At 29.5% G+C, this 21715-nt stretch overlaps 1 protein-coding gene across 1 annotated transcript in view; it reads left to right on the top strand.

Annotated features, from left to right (window-relative positions):
* Pde9 (phosphodiesterase 9) overlaps positions 1-21715 on the top strand; it is a 369167-nt gene that overhangs the window by 205119 nt on the left and 142333 nt on the right. Inside the window, exon 5 of the mRNA XM_075299122.1 lies at positions 8919-10771. Within this exon, the coding sequence (XP_075155237.1) occupies positions 9082-10771 (1690 nt within the window). The 5' untranslated portion in view covers positions 8919-9081. The remainder of the gene's footprint in view (positions 1-8918; positions 10772-21715) is intronic.

The raw sequence follows: 21715 nt of genomic DNA, 5'->3' as shown, positions 1-21715 counted from the left end.
TAAAATTTCTATAGAAATAAAATTTTGACAAAATTTTCAATAAAAATAAAATTTTGATAAAATTTTCTATAGAAATACAAATTTAACAAAATTTTCTTTAAAATATAAAATTTAACAAAATTTTCTATAAAAATAAAATTTTGACAAAATTTTCTATAAAAATAAAATTTTGACAAAATTTTCTATAGAAATAAAATTTTGGCAAAATTTTCTATAGAAATAAACTTTTGACAAAATTTTCAAAAGAAATGAAATTTTGACAAAATTTACTATAAAAGTAAAATTTTGACAAAATTTTCTATAGATATATAATTTTGACAAAATTTTCTTTAAAATATAAAATTTAACAAAATTTTCTATAAAAATTAAAGTTTGACAAAATTTTCTATAGGAATAAATTTTTGACAAAATTTTCTATAGAAATAAAATTTTGACAAAATTTTCTATAGAAATAAAATTTTGACAAAATTTTCTATAGAAATAATAATTTAACAAAATTTTCTTTAAAATATAAAATTTAACGAAATATTCTATAAAAATAAAATTTTGACAAAATTTTCTATAGAAATAAAATTTTGACAAAATTTTCTATAGAAATAAAATTTTGACAAAATTTTCTATAGAAATTACATTTTGACAAAATGTTCTATAAAAAAATTTGACAAAATTTGATAAAAAAAATCTATAAAAACTTACCAAAACTTTCTATTAAAATAAAATTTTGTTGTTTTTTTTTTTTTTTTTTTTTTGATCTCAGCTTAAAACCATACATTGACTAAAACACAAGTGTAGCTTAACCAACAGAGGAAAAGAATGTTTGTCAAATTTATTTGTACAAAGCCCTATAGACTGCAAGATGGTTGGATGGACGCACGTTTCGGAATTACCACATTCCTCATCAGCATCCTCTACTTGCAGCAAAACTATCAACCAATTATCAGAATAAATTCAGGCAGTTCATTAAACCCAACAATGAACCACACTTGAACCTTCCGAAAAAAGGTTTTATAATTATAGCCGGCTTATGCCGAAATAAATTCGTAAGAACATATGTCTTTTCCTTTGCCACCTTCAAATCATCGATTTGAGTTCAGTCGGCCGGGTTTTATTTCGAGCGTGCTTCCTCTTCTTTCCTTCATTCGTTTTGTTTTGTTATTGTTGTTGAATCATTGTTGTTGTTTTGATCAAAAAACAACATTTGTTGCTGAGATCAAAAAAAAAAAAAAAATAAACAACAACAATCATTAAGTAGTGCTGCAAGTAGAGGATGCTGATGAGGAATGTGGTAATTCCGAAACGTGCGTCCATCCAACCATCTTGCAGCACCAAATAAATTTGACAAACATTCTTTTCCTCTGTTGGTTAAGCTACACTTGTGGTGTAGTCAATGTATGGTTTTAAGCTGAGATCAAAAAAACAACAACAATGATTAAAGAACAAAACCAACAATAACAAAACAAAACGAATGAAGAAAATAAAATTTTTTCAAAAAATTCTATAGAAATAAAGTTTTGACAAAATTTTCTATTAAAATAAAAATTTAACAAAATTTTCTTTAAAACATAAAATTTAACAAAATTTTCTATAAAAATTAAAATTTACCAAAACTTTCTATAAAAATTTACCTAAACTTTATATAAAAATAAAATTCTAACAAAATTTTCTAAAGAAATTAAATTTTGACAAAATTTACTAAAGAAATAAAATTTTGACAAAATTGTCTATAGAAATAAAAATTTAACAAAATGTTCTTTAAAATATAAAATTTAACAAAATTTTCTATAAAAATAACATTTTGTCAAAATTTTCTGTAGAAATAAAATTTTGACAAAATTTTCAATAGAAATAAAATTTTGACAAAATTTTCTATAGAAATAAAATTTTCACAAAATTTTCTATAGACATAAAATGTTGACAACATTTTCTATAGACTTTAAAGTTTGACAAAATTTTCTATAGAAATAAAATTTTGACAACATTTTCTATAGAAATTTTGAAAAAATTTTCTATAGAAATTAAATTTTAACAAAGTTTTCTCTAGAAATAAATTGCTGACAAAATTTTTTATAGAAGTAAAATTTTGACAAAATTTTGCATAAAAATAAAAAGTTGACAAAATTTTCTTTAAAGTATAAAATTTTAACAAAATTTTCTATAAAAATAAAAATTTAACACAAACTTCTATAAAAATAACATTTCGACATAATTTGTTATAAAAATAAAATTTTATCAAAATTTTCTATAAAAATAAAAATTAACAAAATTTTCTTTAAAGTATAAAATTTAACAAAATTTTCTATAAAAATAAAAAACTTTCTATAAAAATAAAATTTTCTTAATAAATACAATTATGTCAAAATTTACTATAGAAATAAAATTTTGACAAAATTTTCTATAGAAATAAAAATTTAACAAAATATTCTTTAAAATATAAAATTTAACAAAATGTTCTTTAAAATATAAAATTTAACAAAATTTTCTATAAAAATAACATTTTGTCAAAATTTTCTGTAGAAATAAAATTTTGACAAAATTTTCTATAGAAATAAAATTTTCACAAAATTTTCTATAGACATAAAATGTTGCCAAAATTTTTATAGAAATAAAATTTTGACAAAATTTTCTATAGAAATAAAAAATTTGACAAAATTTTCTATAGAAATAAAATTTTCACAAAATTTTCTATAGAAATAAAATGTTGACAAAATTTTCTATAGAAATAAAAAAATTTGACAAAATTTTGACACAATTTTCTATAAAATTTGGCAAAATTTTCTATAAAAATAAAATATTGACAAAACTTTCTATAAAAATAAAATTTTGACATTCATTCATTCTTTTGCCGGTCTGTTGATCTGTCGTTCTATTCTTCTGTTAGTAGTTTTCAACTGGAAAATCATTGCATTGTCTGTTGCTGCAATCCAACTCTTTAGCTCTTAACATACAAATATAAATTTTACTAAAGTCAGATTTTATTCTTCATGCAATTCAAAATCAAATATGATGAGTATACAACCTATAAAATAATTCATGTTTATGCTGCCCCATATCAATTTCCACTTAATAATTGTTGAAATGTATACGCATAAATTAATTGCTATCAAACATTGCCACAATAGGCGTATTTTAGTTTCAATTTATTTACTCGAACACCCATAATTTTCCGCCATATGTGCAAACTTTAAAGGTATTTACAAGGGCGGTGTGTAATTATAGAACCTTATCATGCAAAGAGAAATGCATGCGATAGTAACCTTGTTTTTGAAATTAATCGTAACAATTCATGCTAAAAATACGAAACTGATTGAAAATGATTAATGGCATAATAAAAATTTTAAAATACTCTAAATAACACTACTCTATATGGATAGGGAAATTATTAGGAAAAAAAAAACAAAAAACGTTTTGTGTATATGTAATAGGATATCCTTTGAGTTACCCATAAATAATAGTTCCTGTGGTAATCATTGTTTTGAAATCACAATTTCATCTCATTTCATATGTAAATTATTTGGAATTGGAAAATATAGTATGTAATGGGTTTAAAGCACGAACATTTTGATTTAGATTCCTAGATGAATTTCAATGTTTATTAGTAAATCTATGGTACCATGGGTTGTATGAGTAATAATAATAAAAATTAAAAAATATCAATGCATACTTTTATGCATTATTTACAACTAACACTTCATGATTTAATAGACACTTTTATTTATAGCTCTATAAAATGTCTTTTGTTTTAAAAACTTAAAATAGTCCGATTTATATATTTAAGTTAGTTATATAATTTTTATTTTTAAAGTTATTTATATCACAACTGAAATAAATTTAGATATCACATAGATGTCTGTATTTATCTTCTCTTTAGATATGAATATTTATTGCAAAATGTTGTCATTTTTGCTAATGCATGTTAAAGGACCATGTGTTGTATAAGTAATAATAATTTTTAATAAAAACATAAAAATCATAGCATACTTTTAGGCAACCATTACTTTAGAGGGATCATTGAGGGTATTTTGTATTAATAAACTTTATTATATTTTAAAAATGGAATTTTTATGAAATATTTTGTGACCCATAATAGATATATTGAACATGTATTTTGTCTTAAGAAAGCTTTCTTGTGGCTTTGTTTTGTTATATTTTTGGGGGGCCATAAGTAATTATTTTTTAAGTATAAAAAGTCACTTTTTATTTTTACCATAATAAAGACCATCACATGCCTATTAAAATATAAACCTTGAGGCCATCATCCACATTTATTTTCATATTTATATAAAATTTATGGTGCTGATCACAAAGAACCATATGCATATCATAGAACCATATTCTTTGGTTTTACATTACTTTTGTCTTGTTTGCCAACATTGCATGTATTTTTTTTCCAAACGGAGGGTAACAAAATTTCTGTCCCTGTTTGTAAATGCAGCCAACATTTCACCTGACCTGACATGGTATCCATTAAAATGGAATTTCTGTTATCCAGGGATAAAAAGGAACAGGAAAGCAAAGGGGCGATCCATAATACCCATCAGCCATGTCAGCGATGTTGTTGTCCGTAAAGTGAATAAAAAAGAAATGACCGAAGCTTGACCGCATTTTTTTTTGGTTTCATTCACCCAACCATATATCCATCCATATCTGTCCAAGCGTTTGTCTATTGGTCTATCGACATGAAATTTGTATTTGTAAATTTTTATTGATCACTTAGAGCATCGATAGAACCATGATGGTAGTGGAAAATGACAGCTGAAACGAAATACAGAAAAATGGCATTTATGGCTATAGTACAAAAAAAAAATTGCATAGCAATTGGAAATGAAAGAGTGTATTTTTGGGGGAAAAGGAAAACAGCTTAAATGTTATTTAAAAGAAAAATAATTTTACAAAAATAAAATTTAAAAGAAAAATAATTTTACAAAAATATCCTGGAAAAAAATACATTGGTCATGTGATTGAATATGGAAGAAATATTACCAATATTTTTAAAATTAAAATCTTAGTTAAATTAAAAGAAACAAATATACAAGTAAAAAAAATTGATTCTGTTTTTGATTTTTTGACCAACATTCATGGTTTGGAGCCCTTAATTCCTGGCTAAAATTGATTTTACGTAATACTCGAAACAGCTAGAACCGCAGATCGAATTTTGGTTTTTGGCAAAATAAATATGCATGACATAACAATGGCCAACGAAGGGTCTCAGGTTTTTTTCCACACAAGCTTATTTATTTTCGTCATACACATATATATGTATTTCGGCGTTATTTTCGTATATATACATTCATGTCAGCATTTTGGTCCTTTATTGATTTCAATAGCTGTGGAATTTTCCAACATCAATATTGAATTGCCTGACCAGTGTGTCGATGATGATGATGGTTGCACTTTTTGTTTTGGGCATTGGCATTTATAATGGAATATTGACAGAATAGTATTTGCACATGGTTTGTCAAGTGGAAAAACTGTAGATGTAAACTTCGGACATAAATTTGTATAGGGTAGTAGAAAGCGATATGCAGCTGTGTATTATCACTAATGAAGATCTCTATGTTTTTTTTATGAAAAAAAAACTTATTTTTTTATAAACTTAATTGTTGAAAAAATTCTATTCTAAGAAAATAGTTTTACATATAAAAACCATAATTTTATATATTTTGTTTATTCGAGCATCAGATAAATTTATTTATTATTTTCTATGTTTGTTTATTTGAATGAAAACAAAAATATACGAAATGTTATTTATGAATAGTGTCTAGCAATTTCATTACGTATAAACTACAATGCAAACAATTTAGCCTTTAGAAATGATATTGACCAAATATACAATGTTTATAAATCAGTTTTGGGGTTTTTGCTATATAAAGAAAAAAAAAAATACAAACAAATACTTTCTTGCATTATAAAATACCAAAGAAATTTGGTATTAAATTTTATGGATACACCTTAAATTCTTTTATAAATAAGAATTCAGCATCTGAGAATTTGAAAATCAAAATCTATTTGTCTGTGACTAATCATAATGGAGTTTAACAATACAAGCTGAAAAGTACATGGTGAAGTATAAGTAATGCCTGAGTATTTGCTATTTAAATTACGTATACAACCTAGAGTATTTTATATTAAGGTAAATTCATAATTATAAAATATTAGGTTTAGGTTTAAAATAGCTTAAGCAATTGATAAGAACCAACTGTTAAATGTTTTTAATTAATTGTTTCTTTCTCTACTAGAAAATGTTAGAGTTGTTAATGTGTGCAGTGTTGGGTATAGTAGAAAGAGTTGTTTTTTAGAGGTACCTACGAAATGTCTAGTCTAGTCCCTTTTATAAACATGAATTGAGAATCTGAAAATTTTTAAATTCATTTGTCATTGATATGCTCTTGTAATAGGCTTTATTAATATCTAAACGATCTGAAAAGTACATGGTGAAGTATGAGTAATATCTGAGTATTTTCTATTTAAATTACGTATACAACCTAGAGTATTTTTGTTATTGAAGTATACTAAAATTTGATAAATATTTGAACTCAGACAATTGTTATAGACCAAATTTAACAAAATTTGAAATATGTATGGTTTTCTCTATGGGAATATCATGGATCTATCAATGTGTGCGGTTCGAGTATTTAATTTATTTGGTATTTATAAATGTTTTTTTTAATTATGAAAATTTATTATTAAAAAAATATTCAGACCTGTCTCACTGAGACATTCAGACCCTCACGAGTTTTTCGAGCCTACTCTGCTCTCCCTGAGTTCTTCCGAGTTCACTGATTTTTTCACATCTTCAATTCTCCCACTAAGTTCTTCGGATCTACAGTTCCACCACTTAAATCAAATCTACACTATCTTCCCTGAGGTCTCCAGGTGTACCGTTCTTCCGCTGAATTTCCGGAATCTGCAGTTCTACCACAGAGATCTTCTGATCTACTGTGAAAAACACTTCTCCTATTGAGGTCTTAGGAGGTACATTCTTACCACTAAATTTTTCGAATATGCATTTCCAACACTGAGATCTTCGGATCTACAGCTCCAATACTGCACAGTTCCCTCTCTGAGTTTTTCGAATATATAGTTTTACCACTGTATTCTTCGTTCCATCACAAAGTTATTTTGAATATGCATTTCCAACAATGAGATCTTCGGATCTACAGCTCCAACACTCCACAGTTCCCCCATCTGAGTTTTTCCAGATATATAGTTTTACCACTGTATTCTTCGTTCCATTACTAAGTTTTTCATATCCACAGCTCTACAACTGAGTTCTTCGGATTTACAGTTCCCGCACTGAGGTTTCGGATTTACAGTTCTTCCACAGAGTTTTTGAATCTATTGTTCCAATACTGAGGCCTTCGTATCTACAGCTCCAACACTCCACAATTCCCTCTCTGAGTTTTTCGGATCTACAGTGCCGCCACTGAGTTTCTTGGATCTGCAGTGGCACCACTGAGACCTTAGCATCTACAGCTTCACCACTGATATAAGATATGCTAACATAGCGTATCAGAGTTGCGTTTACGGGGAGAAATTCCTTTTCGAAGTTCGTAATCACCACTTTTATACTAAAAAACGATTTCAATTGTCTGAAATGGAGATTGTGTATGAATTTCCATCTCAGAGTACATGAGGTGGTATGAGTAACATAAATAAATTTCCCATTTAAATTACGTATACAACCCATAGTATTTTGTTGAAAGGAATATGGCTAATTTTAAAATATCTTAGCTTTAAGCCCACAACTAGATTGCACCTCTTTTTAGACGGTATTAAGATTTATTATGTGTGCAGTATATTTTCAATTTTATACTACAACACGATTTCAATTGTCTGAGATGAAGATGATTGAACTGTATAAATACATGGGGTGGTATGAGTAACATAAATAAATTTTCTATTTAAATTACGTATACAACCCAAAGTATTTTGTTGTAAGGAGTATTTGTAATTTCGAGATATCTTAGCTTTGAGAATTGATATCACGCTAACATAAAATAAGCCCACATCTAAATTGCACCTCTTTTTAGACGGTATTAAGATTTATTATGTGTGCAGTATATTTCCAATTTTATACTACAACACGATTTCAATTGTCTGAGATGAAGATGATTGAACTGTATAAATACATGGGGTGATATGAGTAACATAAATAAATTTTCTATTTAAATTACGTAGACAACATAGGGTATTTAATGTAAGGAATATATGTAATTTCGAGATATCTTAGCTTTAAGAACTGATATCACGCTAAAACAAAATAAGCCCACAACTAGATTACACCTCTTTTTAGACGGTATTAAGATTTATTATGTGTGCATTATATTTCCTAACTTTTTTTTATACATTAAGAAAATATTAATTTTATTTATATGCCTATCAGGTCTCCACTTCGTCTCTTGGTGTGTATTTCTTTCATAGTTTATGATTATTTTTGGCCAATCAAAATATTTCAAAGACCTTGATGAGAATATTGCCCACAAATATGTCACTCACCCTTTGTGTATGCTTGAGCTGTAATTTAATTTCTCTAAAATTATATGGAAAATTCCCACAAATACACAATATATTTTTTTGTGGCTAATAAATCAATTAGCATTGGTTGGCTCTATTTGTGTTTTGGACCAATATGCAAAATTTCCATTCAATCATCACATGGGGGGTGGCCACATATAATTATGCAAAAAAAAAAATTTACATACGCACAAATAAGTTTTTACGTCCTTCCCCCTCCAAAAAGGAGGACAAATTAGCATAGCAAACAAGGGGATGGAAAAAATTGGGAGTGTGTGAAATATGAATGGATATAAATAAATTTGCACGTGACCCTATTTTTGTGAATAATATATATCCATATTGAATTGGCAAGTAAAAATAATTTATTTTCATTCGCTCTCTCTCTCTCTCTCTCTTTGCAGATATTGCCTTTGGAAATTTTTGACTATGGTCTAGGCCAAAGCTATTTTGCTAGGCATTTTGTCTATCAAAAATACAATCAGCATCATCATCATTATCAGCATTTTGTCATTTGTCGCACGTGATCCCTGGCTATCACGCTACACGTCGCCTCAACTCATATAAATGTACAAGGACAGCAGCTGCCGTAGCAGCCCTCAGCCACCGTCAACAACGAACGTCGCTGATCCAAACTCGGATAGAGCGACAGTGAGTACGTCCACGTCTTTATCTCAGGGCCAACCATCTACAACAACAGCTAGCATTGCCAGTAGTTCTTCTACAACTACAACAGCAGCAACTACCATACCGCCTCATGTCCACACAGCCACCGTAGAAGACGACGAAGAGGACGGCTTCAGTTGTCCCTCAGAATCGAGCAGTGACTCTGAATACGAAATTCATTCACGTCCCTCCACAACCAGCACCACCTCGACCTCATCGTCGTCGACAGCGGCAGCCGTTGGCCTTACAACGGGTGTTGGAGGCCCCTGTGCAAGACGTCACAAACGTTCGGCCACCACCACAGCCGCATCGACTCAGCGCTATCACAGCAATTCCGATGTCCGTATTCTACGTAAAATTGGCTATATAGCTTCACGAGTACGTTTTCTAGCCCGAATCTATGCCGACTTTAAGCTTGTGAATCCCTACACTCCGGCCAAGCAGAGACGTCTACTGCAATACATACTCCTCAAGCATTCTCTTATCGATCCCGATAAGGAATTGGCCAAAGCCGCGGAAAGTGGCTCCAAAGCGAAACCTTCGGGAACTCCTTCCGTACGCAGTCTAACTCCAGCCAGCAGTCACAGTGGTCTGCCTCAGACAGAGAGCTCTTTTGAAGACGATACGGTTACGGGTACTGTACGTCGCAAGTCTTCGACCTCGGTGGCAGCTTCGCCATCTATTGTGCTATTGGAAGATCTTTTGGTGCAATTGTATGAAGATCGACGTAACAAATTAACCCTAATAAGGAGAAGACGTAGCAGGCGCAGTAGTGCCGGAGCCACAACGGCAAAGACTCCCCTAAATCAATTGATCATAATGAGCAGTAAGACCACCAGCAGTAGTGTTGAACGTTTATTGCAATTAGACAACGAGGACGAAGGTGTCAGTGGTGGAAGTGGAGCTGGTGGTGGTGCGGGAGCATCATCAGATATTGGTAGCACTGAGAGACTTACCAAAGGCAATCACATTTACAATGCAAACATTACGAGTTCTAGTCAGCAACAACAACCACAACGTAATAGCTCCATATTCCTACAACCATTGGCAGCCAGTGGCGATGAGAATCTAAGACGGCGTAGGGCCAGTGATTGTACCCCACATCCATGTCAACCCATGGCAAATCAACTGCAGATTACACTTAAGAATAACAATTGCACAAAGCTTCCATTGCATCGTGGTAGCTGTGGAGCAGCTGGTGATCATCTATTGGCTGCCAATTCTATAGCCAATCGCCAAACCTTGATATTAAGTAAATCTTGTGGTAACGTAGATGCTGGAGTGGCCAGTAGCAATCCAGCCCTTTATGGAAGTGGAGATATACGAGGTACGAGTAACAATGGCATAGCCACCATGGGAGGCAATGGCTCACAGACCTCAGGTCCTGGTGGTGGTGGCGGAGTTGGAGGTGGTGGAGGAGCGAGTTGTAGTACCATGGGCACTGCAGGCCAAATCAATGGCAATAACGAGTATAGTATTGTCCAGTTGAACAATACCATCATCCAGTGCCATTTTAATGATGAAGACTTTAGAGCCTTGGTAAAGGACCTCAAACGTAAAGTCGAGTATACGGAGCGTATGAACTGGTTATGTAAGTACAACGAGATTTATATATATAGAATTTCCTTTTTTTATTTCTTATTAGATTTGGAATGTTTTTCTTGTTTTTTTGATGGATTATAGAAAACTCTCGTGTGTATGTGTTGAATTTTTTATAGTTGATGTAAACAATTACAATTTATTTTATTATCTCAATGTGTAGATAATTTTTTTTGAATTTTTTATGTCTATAGAATTTTAAACAGACAAGTTTCTAGGTTCAACAAAAAAACATCTAGGACAAAGAACACACAATGGTCCGATTTTTACCACAATCAAAATGTTATAACGATTAGAAAAAATAGAAGGATTTACACAAAGACAGACATACAAACGGGCAGACAGACGGACAGAAGGATAACCGAACAGATTTATTGCTGATTAAAATAAAAGCCCACCTGGATTAAAAGTATTCATATTTCATCCTAATAGCATATTGCCTCAACTCACTCCTCTAGACGTGCTCAAGTGATGACAATTTTTGTGTCAATAAATGCCAACATTTTTGTACCACCTTTCTGTCATGTATTTATGTATCCCTCTTATGCGGTAATCATGATTGCCTCTCGTTTCAAGAAAAATAAAAAATTTTGTTAAAATTTTATTTCTATAGAAAATTTTGTTAAAATGTTATTTCTCTAGAAAATTTTGTTAAAATTTTATTTCTCTAGAAAATGTTATCAAAAATTTTATTACTATAGAAAATTTCGTCAAAAATTTTTTTAATATAAGAAATATTGTATATATATTGTCAAAATTTTATTTCTGTAGGAAATTTTGTCAACATTTTATTTCTATAGGAAACTTTGTCAACAATTTAATTTCTATATAAAATTTTGTCGAAATTTAATTTCTATAGAAAAATTTGCCAAAATTTTATTTCTATAGAAAATTTTGTCAAAATTTTATTTCTATAGAAAATTTTGCCAAAATTTTATTTCTATAGAAAATTTTGCCAAAATTTTATTTTTATAGAAAATTTGGTCACAATTTTATTTCTATAGAAAAATTTGCCAATATTGTATTTTTATAGAAAATTTTGTTAAAATATTATTTCTATAGAAAATTTTGTCAAAATTTTATTTCTATAGACAATTTTGTCAAAATTTTATTTCTATAGAAAATTTTGTCAAAATTTTATTTCTAGAAAAAATTTTGTCAAAATTTTATGGAAATTCTATTTCTGTATTGTCCATTTTTTTTTCTCTAGAACATTTTGTCAGAATTTTATTTCTATACAAAATTTTGTCAAAATTTTATTCTATTTTGTCAAAATTTTATTTGTATAGAATATTTTGTCAAAATGTTATTTCTCTAAAAAAATTTTCGTCAAAATTGTATTGCTATAGAAAATTTTGTCAAAAATTTTATTCTTGGAGAAAATTTTGTCAAAATTTTATTTCTAAAGAAAATTTTGTCAAAATTTTATGGAAATTCTATTTCTATATTGTCCAAATTTTATTTATCTATAAAATTTTGTCAACATTTTATTTCTATAGAAAATTTTGTCAATATTTTATTTCTATAGAAAAGTTTATGAATTTTTTGTTCTATAGAAAATTTTGTCAAAATTTTATTTCTATAGAAAATTTTGTCAAATTTTTATTTCTATTTTATGATTTTTTTTTCTATAGAAAATTTTATGATTTTTTTGTCTATAGAAAATTTTGTCAAAATTTTATTTTTGGAGAAAATTTGTTCAAAATAGAAAGTTATCGCAAAATTTTATTTCTATAGAAAATTTTGTCAAAATTTTATTTTTATAGCAAATTTTGTCAAAATTTTATTTCTACAGAAAATTTTGTCAATATTTTATTTCTATAGAAAATTTTGTCAACATTTCTTTTCTATAGCAAATTTTGTCAAAATTTTATTTCTATAGAAAATTTTGTAAAAATTTTATGGAAATTCTATTTCCATATTGTCCAAATTTCATTTCTCTAGAAAATTTTGTCAAAATTTTATTTCGGTGTTGTTGTTTTTTTTTTATATCAGTTTAAAGCCATGCCTTGACTAAACTACAACTGTAGCGTAACCAACAGAGGAAAAGAATGTTTGTCGAACTTTGAATGATCCTTGGACACATAATGTCAACGTCGTTCCAATTGTATATGCCGGATGTTGTTATTGTCCTAATGTAGATATTTAAATCATGTCCCAAGTCAAATTTATCATTTATTTTGATTTTCCAAGTCAACATTGGATTACAAACAAACAGCATTTTAAACGCAAATAATTAAAATTCAGTTTTGCACATCAGCTGATTGTTTTCTTTTACGATGATCCTTGTGCCATTGATCTCAGCGTCGTTGCCATTTTTGTAGTCTTGGAAGCTTTAACTTTCCTCAAATATATATATCCACATTTTTTCCGCGTCAAATTAAATATTTTTTCTTGATTTTCCGACTTAGAATTGCGTCAGAAATAAAAATATTTTAAACCGAAAAAATTAAAATTCTTTTTTTGCACATCAGCTGATTGTTTTCTAGTGATATCGGCCTTTTATTACCGAGTATTGTAATTGGTACAAAAAGTAATCGTCGTCGTCGCCGTCGCCACTTCGCAGGAATACCAAATGAATGACGAGACGACTTAAAAACAGACGACAAAAAGCGACGGCGAGAGCGAGGGCGACTTCAGGAATAAGTGTGAATGATTAAAGAAAAAAAAAAAAACAACAATAACAAAACAAAACGAATGAAAAAAATTATTTCTATAGAAATTTTTGTCAATATTTTATTTCTATGGAAAAATTTCCCAGTATTTTATTTTTATAGAAAATTTTGTCAAAATATTATTTCTATAGAAAATTATGTCAAAATTTTATTTCTATAGAAAATTTTGTCAAAATTTTATTTCTAGAGAATTTTTTTCAAAATTTTATGGCAATTCTATTTCTATATTGTACAAATTTTATTTCTCTAGAACATTTTGTCAAAATTTTATTTCTATAGAAAATTTTGTCAAAATTTTATTTCTCTAGAAATTTTTGTCGAAATTTTATTTCTATAGAAAACTTTGTCAAAATTTTATTTTTGGTGAAAATGTTGTCAAAATTTTATTTCTATAGAAAATTTTGTCAAAATTTTATTTCTATAGAATATTTTGTCAAAATTTTATTTCTATAGAATATTTTGTCAAAATTTTATTTCTATAGAATATTTTGTCAAAATTTTATTTTTGGAGAAAATTTTGTCAAAATTTTATTTTTGGAGAAAATTGTGTCAAAATTTTATTTCTATTGAAAATTTTGTCAAATTTTTATTTCTATAGAAAATTTTGTCAAAATTTTATTTCTATTTTATGATTTTTCTATAGAAAATTTTATGATATTTTTTTTCTACAGAAAATTTTGTCAAAATTTTATTTTTGGAGAAAATTTTGATAAAATAGAAAGTTATCGCAAAATTTTATTTCTATAGAAAATTTTGTCAAAATTTTATTTCTATAGAAAATTTTGTCAAAATTTTTTTTCTATAGAAAATTTTGTTAAAATTTTATTTCTATAGAAAATTTTGACAAAATTTTATTTCTAGAGAAAATTTTTTCAAAATTTTATTTCTAGAGAAAATTTTGTCAAAATATTATGGAAATTCTATTTCTATATTGTCCAAATTTTATTTCTCTAGAAAAATTTGTCAAAATTTTATTTCTATAGTAAATTTCGTCAAAATTTTATTTCTATAGAAACTTTTGTCAACATTTTATTTATATAGAAAATTTTATCAAAATTTTATTTCTATGGAAAATTTTGTTAAAATTGTATTTTTATAGAAAATGTCAAAATTTTTATCCTATAGAAAATTTTGTCAAAATTTTATTTGTATAGAAAATTTTATCAAAATTTTATTTGTATAGAAAATGTTGTCAAAATTTTTATCCTACAGAAAATTTTGTCAAAATTTTATTTGTATAGAAAATTTTGTCAAAATTTTATTTCTACAGAAAATTTAATTTTTTTCTGAAAACTTTATACTAATCGTATTTCTAGCAGTTAGGTTTCATTGTCACGCGGTCTTTAAAATCAAAATAGAAAGAGAACTTTTATTTTGGGGTCGAATTTTGATGCCCCAGAAAATTTAACAGAACTTTTTTTGGGGCTTATATTAATTATGAAGCGTCGTCCCACATGTGTGGCCCTGGTTTTGGGCTCATTCTCCTGGGGTATATTTTCATAACGCCCCATTGTAGACAAACACGATGAAGAGCCATGTTTAATATGTAACGATGAAGAGCATAATAATATGTTTTTTAATACTGTTTGGAGCACAAAATTTTTTTAATTAATTTTTTGTGAAATAATCAAGCTTCTAGATCAAAGAAAACAATACTAGAACACTTTAAAAAAGTTGTCCAATCACTGTTTAAAAAAAAAAATCTTGACTGCGCCTAAAAGTATGCAACAAATTCAAATACCATTGTAGGCAAACAGGATTACTCCATTGATTTATCAGTTATCAGAAAATATAAACGTTTATAAAATCGAGGTAAAATGACTAGTAGCTTAATTTATATTTAATTGGGAAAGTAAAAAAAGTGTATTTTTTTCTGTGTTAAAAAAGGTGGCATATTTTTTTAAATAGATGCTTTTTTGAACAATAATATTTCTTCTTGATACTTTTCAAAAGTAATACTCTTCTTGTCAACTTTCCTATGTTTATTAAACCGTATATTCTAATAGATTTTCATTTTAATCTTCTTTAATATTTTCAATTGACTTTGGATGGGCGAACTGAAAGATCCCCTTCAGTTCAGTTAACAATGCCTTAAGGTAATTCATTCATGATTTTGAATTGCCTCTTTGTTAGCTTCCTCTAAAACAGAATTTTCACGGATTTTTTCTCTTCTTTAACACATACACAACACCAATTCCCACACTTGGGTATATGCTAATACACATGTATCCTTTTACTCTTCGTTGTATATTAGAAGCCTTTTTTTGTGCTTGGAGGCAATTTTATACTGGGTTTCGTCAACGGATATGATGGTTGACTGACAATGAAGGTCTCTCTGTCTCCCTCGCTCTCTCTCTCTCTCTTTCGCTCTATATCGCTGTTGGTACAATTTATGGTCGTAATTGTTTCCTTGAATGATTATGGCTCTTTTCTCCTCGTGCAACGTAAACCAACCAACCAGCCACTGTGTTGAGTTAATATGGCCATTTTACAGCTTCATTCTTGCCTTTCCCTTTTTCATGTGTTCTGCTACTGCAATTCGGAAGTAGACACTTGTTGGCAACACCATCATCAACTACAACATTTTAATTTATGGTTCTTTATTCCGCCTTTTTAACCCCCCCACAAAGCTGCATAGTTAGTGCTGATGGTAGTAGGGCCTAGCTTTGTTGTAGAATTTTATTCTTTACGATACTGAGAGAATTTATTGCAGGCATATGGTGGCTATGGACTCTGGAAATTATCGCTTTGAAAAACTTCCACAAAGCTCCTTATTTCTTCTCTCGACCACTCCTAATGTAGTGACATTCTATCCACTCCCGCCCGTCCCTCTCTTGGCTTACTTTATTGTTGATAATTTTATAACTATGGATTATTTCAGTTTTGTAATTACATTGCAGTTTTTATGGCCAGCGCATAATTTTGCAAGGGAATTTCTGTGAAGGCAACACAATGAGAGTGTAAAATATTTATCTTTGGCCAATAAGCTTGAAGTTGCTTGGCTTGGCATGTTGTGGAATTTTTCGATCCAGCGAGGGAGGAGGGCGAAGGATAAATGGAGCCCAATAGTTTTATGGCTTATTCTGGCTATATGGGTGGTTAACGCAGCATTTGCAATGGGTTATCATTAAAATACTTTGTAAACTTATCAAAATAATCCGGCATTGCTTAAGGACATCTAAAACATGGGGGAATTTCATATCTTTTATTAATCATCCTTAATAATCCACAGCCATAATAAGTGGTTGTGGCATAGAGAGAGAAATTTAAGTGTTGGCTCTACATCCATTTGATGGCAATCAGCAAAGTTTTGGTTGTTTATTTTTTTTATTGCATATTCCATGCTCATTTGGAATCAAGATTTTGATTTTTTATTGGAAAATAAAAAAAAAAACATCAACTCAATTAACTGATTCACAGGCATTGTAAGACACACAGGCTTCTCTGACATATGCTTTATTGTTAACTTCATTTCGTTGGTGCTGGGGCTTTTGTAGGTGGTACTTCGTCACCAGCATCAGCAGCACCCGTAGTTGATTTTATTCTTCAAAAGTTTATGCTGTCGTAGTGTTCTTTTCTTGCTGATGTCTTCAGTTTTATTCTCCTCCCTGTGTTTATTCGTTATGCTTTATTAACAACTTTTTTATGTCTGGCTTCATGGGCTTAAATCGCAGCTGATTAAAGTAATGATTTCTTTTAACTTCCCGTTTTTGTTGTTGTTGTTGTCTTTTCCCCTTCCTGGCTTACGCTTTTGTTAAAGGATTCTCTTTTGTTGGCATTCGGATATAAAATGCTTCCATCATCATTTACATGGCATACCAGGAATGTTGGTAAATTAGTTTTACCTTACCTTGCTTTCAGATAGTGATTTTACTCATAATAAAGTTGTTTTTTTTTTTTTTTGTTGATATGGAATGAAACTTTAATGTTATCCCATTGTGATTTTATGCTATAGCATAATTAGGTGCTCTAAATGAAATATGACCCATAAATTTTTAAAGGAAAATCATGTAATTGAATTTGATGCAAATATTCAAAAAAAAGTTTAATGATTTGGCGAATTTTTTAAATCAAAATAAAAATCAATTACAAATTTTAATGGACATTTTCTTTTCTTTATTTAATATTTAAATAAAATTTTATTAGATTTAATTAAATAATAAAAAAATCAATTACAAATTCTAATGGATTCAATTAAATGTTTATTTTGAAAAAAAAAACTTTATTTAATAATAAAAAAAAAAATTAGATTTAATTAAATAAATAAAAATAAAAACTCAATTCCATATTTAAATTGAATCAATTAAACTGGAACAATACTTTTTGTTAATATTCAATAAAATTTATAACTTTATCCTTTTTATACTTTTTGTTAATATAAAATAACAAGTAAGGAAAGTCTATAGTCGGGCGGGGTCGACTATGTTATACCGTGCATCATTTTGTAGATCCGCATTTTCGATACCATATCAAATCCGTCAAATGTGTTGGGTGTTATATATAAAGATTATGTTTCCATATACATACACCCTCAAAAAAAATCGCTTCTCTAACATATGTTCCAAACATATTTTGCAGGAAGCACATATATTATTGGATACCGCCGAAACATTAATATGTTTGTTTTATGTGAGCATATTATATGTTTGGAAGCATTTTGAGTCCAAAAATAGTATATGCTTGGAAGAATTCCCCAAAGAAGATTGTGTTCATTCCCTCACATAATTTTCACTTCCACGAAATTTTTTAGTTCTTCGCATCTTTTTCTGTAATACAAATATGTCGGTTTTTTTTCAAATGTCTATTCTCTTGGTTCCGAATGTCTATTCTCTTTATTCCGAATACTCCTTCTAATATTCAAATTAAATAATATTTAGACTTAAGCATATTAAATTTTTGGCCTTATCATGAAACAGTTTTCCGAAACAACATACAATCGGTTTCACAGAAATTGCTCTCATTTCATTCTCTCGCTGTGTTATGTTGATACTTTTTAATCAACCCTCCCGGTTTCCATCTCTATTTCTTTCTCTATACTAAGCAGTCCATCTCTCTCTGTCGCTCTCTGAATAAAGTATCACAACATATATATGTTTACTCGAAATTTGTAAATTTATATATGTTTACATTCACACATATTATTTTTATGAAACATTCATGCCCCAAACATAATATATTCTAACATATTAACATATGTGTCCCAAACATTTTGTGTTAGTTTAGGAACATTACATGTTTGCACTTAAATATATTGTGTTTAAAAATTGTGCCCGAAACACATTTTGTTTATATCCGAACATATGAAAAACATATTTTTCTAACAGTGTATATTTAAATCTGACTCGATCTGGACAAAATTTGTTAGGCTTCTGTAGACTTAAAATTTAAGTCGGCTAATGCCCTGTGGTGGAGTAAAATGTTAGTAAAAAGTCGAAAGTCGGGCGTGGCCGACTATATTATACCCTGCACCACTTTGTAGCTCCACATTTTCGATACCATATCAAATCCGTCAAATATGTTGGGTGCTATATATAAAGTTTTTTTACATTTAAATCTGACTCGATCTGAACAAAATTTTTTAAACTTCTATCACATCTATAGACTTAACATTTAAGTCGGCTAATGCCCTGGGGTGGAACACAATGTTAGTAAAAAAAATTATGGGAAACATTTTAATCTAAACCAATTTTGAGGCAACTTCGCAAAAGTATATTTATGATTTATCGGTCGATAGATATGTATAAGAAGTAAAGGAAAATGTAAGTCACTTGTACAAGTTTTCGACTTAGCAGTGGCGATTTTATAAGGAAAATGTGGGTATTTTTGCCATTTTTGCCCAAATTGGAAAAACATATATATGGAAGCTATATAGAAATCTGAACCGATTTCAACCAAATTTGTCATTCATAGCTAGAAATTTGTAGCTAAAAATTTTTCAATAAAATTTTTTATTAAAATTGCATAATTTTAACTAAAAAAGTATATACGTCCGTAAGTTCGGCCAGGCCGAAGCTTATGTACCCTCCACCATGGATTGCGTAGAAACTTCTATTAAAGACTGCCATCCACAATCGCAACCTTGGGTTGCGGTAACACTTGCCGATGGCAAGGTATTATCTTAAAACTTCCTAACACCGTCTTCTAAATTGTAAGTTCGTCCATACGTGGTATATATTAAACTAAAAAAAAGGCCGATTAAATACGTATATAATTAAGTTTGACAAAATTTACTATGGAAATCAAATGTTGACAAAATTTTCTATAGAAATAAAATTTTGACAAAATTTTCTATACAAAGAAAATTTGAACAAAATTTTCTATAGATATACATTTTTTACAAAATTTTCTATAAAAATAAAATTTTGACAATATTTTCTATAGAAATAAAATGTTGACAACATTTTTTATAGAAATAGAATTTTGATAAAATGTTCTGTAGTAATAAAATTTTGGTAGATTATTTTTGGCTCTAGTGGCGACCATGATTTGACAAAATAAAATTGTGACAACATTTTCTATAGAAGTAAAATGTTGACAAAATTTTCTATAGAAATAAAATTTGGAAAAAAATTTCTATAGAAATAAACTTTTGACAAAATTTTCTATAGAAATAAAATTTTGACAAAATTTTCTATAGAAATAAAATTTTGACAATATTTTCTATAGAAATAACATTTTGACAATGTTTTCTTTAAAAATAAAATTTTGGTAGATTATTTTTGGCTCGAGTGGCAACCATGATTGTAAACCGATATGGACCAATTTTTGTGTGATTGGGGATCGGCTATATATAACTATAGACTGATATGGACCAATTTTGGCATGGTTGTTAGAGACCATATACTAACACCACGTACTAAGTTTCAACCGGATCGGATGAATTTTGCTCCTCCAAGAAGCTCCGGAGGTCAAGTCTGGGGATCGGTTTATATATTGGCTATATATAATTATAGACCGATGTGGACTAATTTTTGCATGGTTGTCAGAGACCATATACTGGTGTTAATTTCCGCCGGATCGGATGAAATTTGCTTCTCTATGTGGCTCCGCAAGCCAAATCTGGGGATCGGTTTATATGGGGGGCTATATATAATTATGGACCGATATGGACCAATTCTGGAAGGGATGTTAGAGACCATATACTAACACCACGTACCAAATTTCCACCGGATCGGATGAAATTTGCTCCTCTTTGAGGCTTCGCAAGACAACTTTGGGATCGGTTTATATGGAGGCTATATATAATTATGTACCGATGTGGACCAATTTTTACATGGTTGTTAGAGACTGTATACTAACACCAAGTACTAAGTTTCAACCGGATCGGATGAAATTTGCTCCTCTTTGAGGCTTCGCAAGACAAATCTGGGATCGGTTTATATGGAGGCTATATATAAATATGGACCGATGTGGTCCAATTTTTACATGGTTATTAGAGACTGTATACCAACACCCTGTACCAAATTTCAGCCGGATCGGATGATCTTTGAGGCTTCGCAAGACAAATCTGGGTATCGGTTAATATGGGGGCTATATATAATTATGGACCGATGTAGACCAATTTTTACATGATTGTTAGAGACTGTATACTAACACCAAGTACTAAGTTTCAACCGGATCGGATGAAATTTGCTTTTCTTTGAGGGTCCGCAAGCCAAATCTGTGGATCGGTTTATATGGGGGGCTATATATAATTATGTACCGATGTGGACCAATTTTCGCATGGTTTTTAGAGACCATATACCAACATCATGTACCAAATTTCAGCCGGATCGGATGAAATTTGCTTCCCTTTGAGGCTCCGCAAGCCAAAGCTGGGGATCGGTCTATATGGGGGCTATATATATAATTATGGACCGATGTGGACCAATTTTTACATGGTTGTTAGAGACTGTATACCAACACCACGTACCAAATTTCAGCCGGATCGGATGAAATTTGCTTCTCTTTGAGGCTCCGCAAGCCAAAGCTGGGGATCGGTCTATATGTGGGCTATATATAATAATGGACCGATGTAGGCCAATTTTTGCATGGTTGTTAGAGACCATATACCAACACCATGTACCAAATTTCAGCCAAATCGGTTGAAATATGCTTCTCTTAGAGGCTCCGAAAGCCAAATCTGGGGGTCCGTTTATATGGGGGCTATACGTAAAAGTGAAGCGATATGGTCCATTTGCAATACCATCCGACCTACATCAATAAAAATTACTTGTGCCAAGTTTCAAGTCGATAGCTTGTTTCGTTCGGAAGTTAGACGG

The sequence above is a fragment of the Haematobia irritans genome, chromosome 3, assembly GCF_050003625.1.
Source record: "Haematobia irritans isolate KBUSLIRL chromosome 3, ASM5000362v1, whole genome shotgun sequence".
Lineage (NCBI taxonomy): Eukaryota > Metazoa > Arthropoda > Insecta > Diptera > Muscidae > Haematobia > Haematobia irritans.
This window is presented reverse-complemented; position numbering and strand designations above follow the sequence as displayed.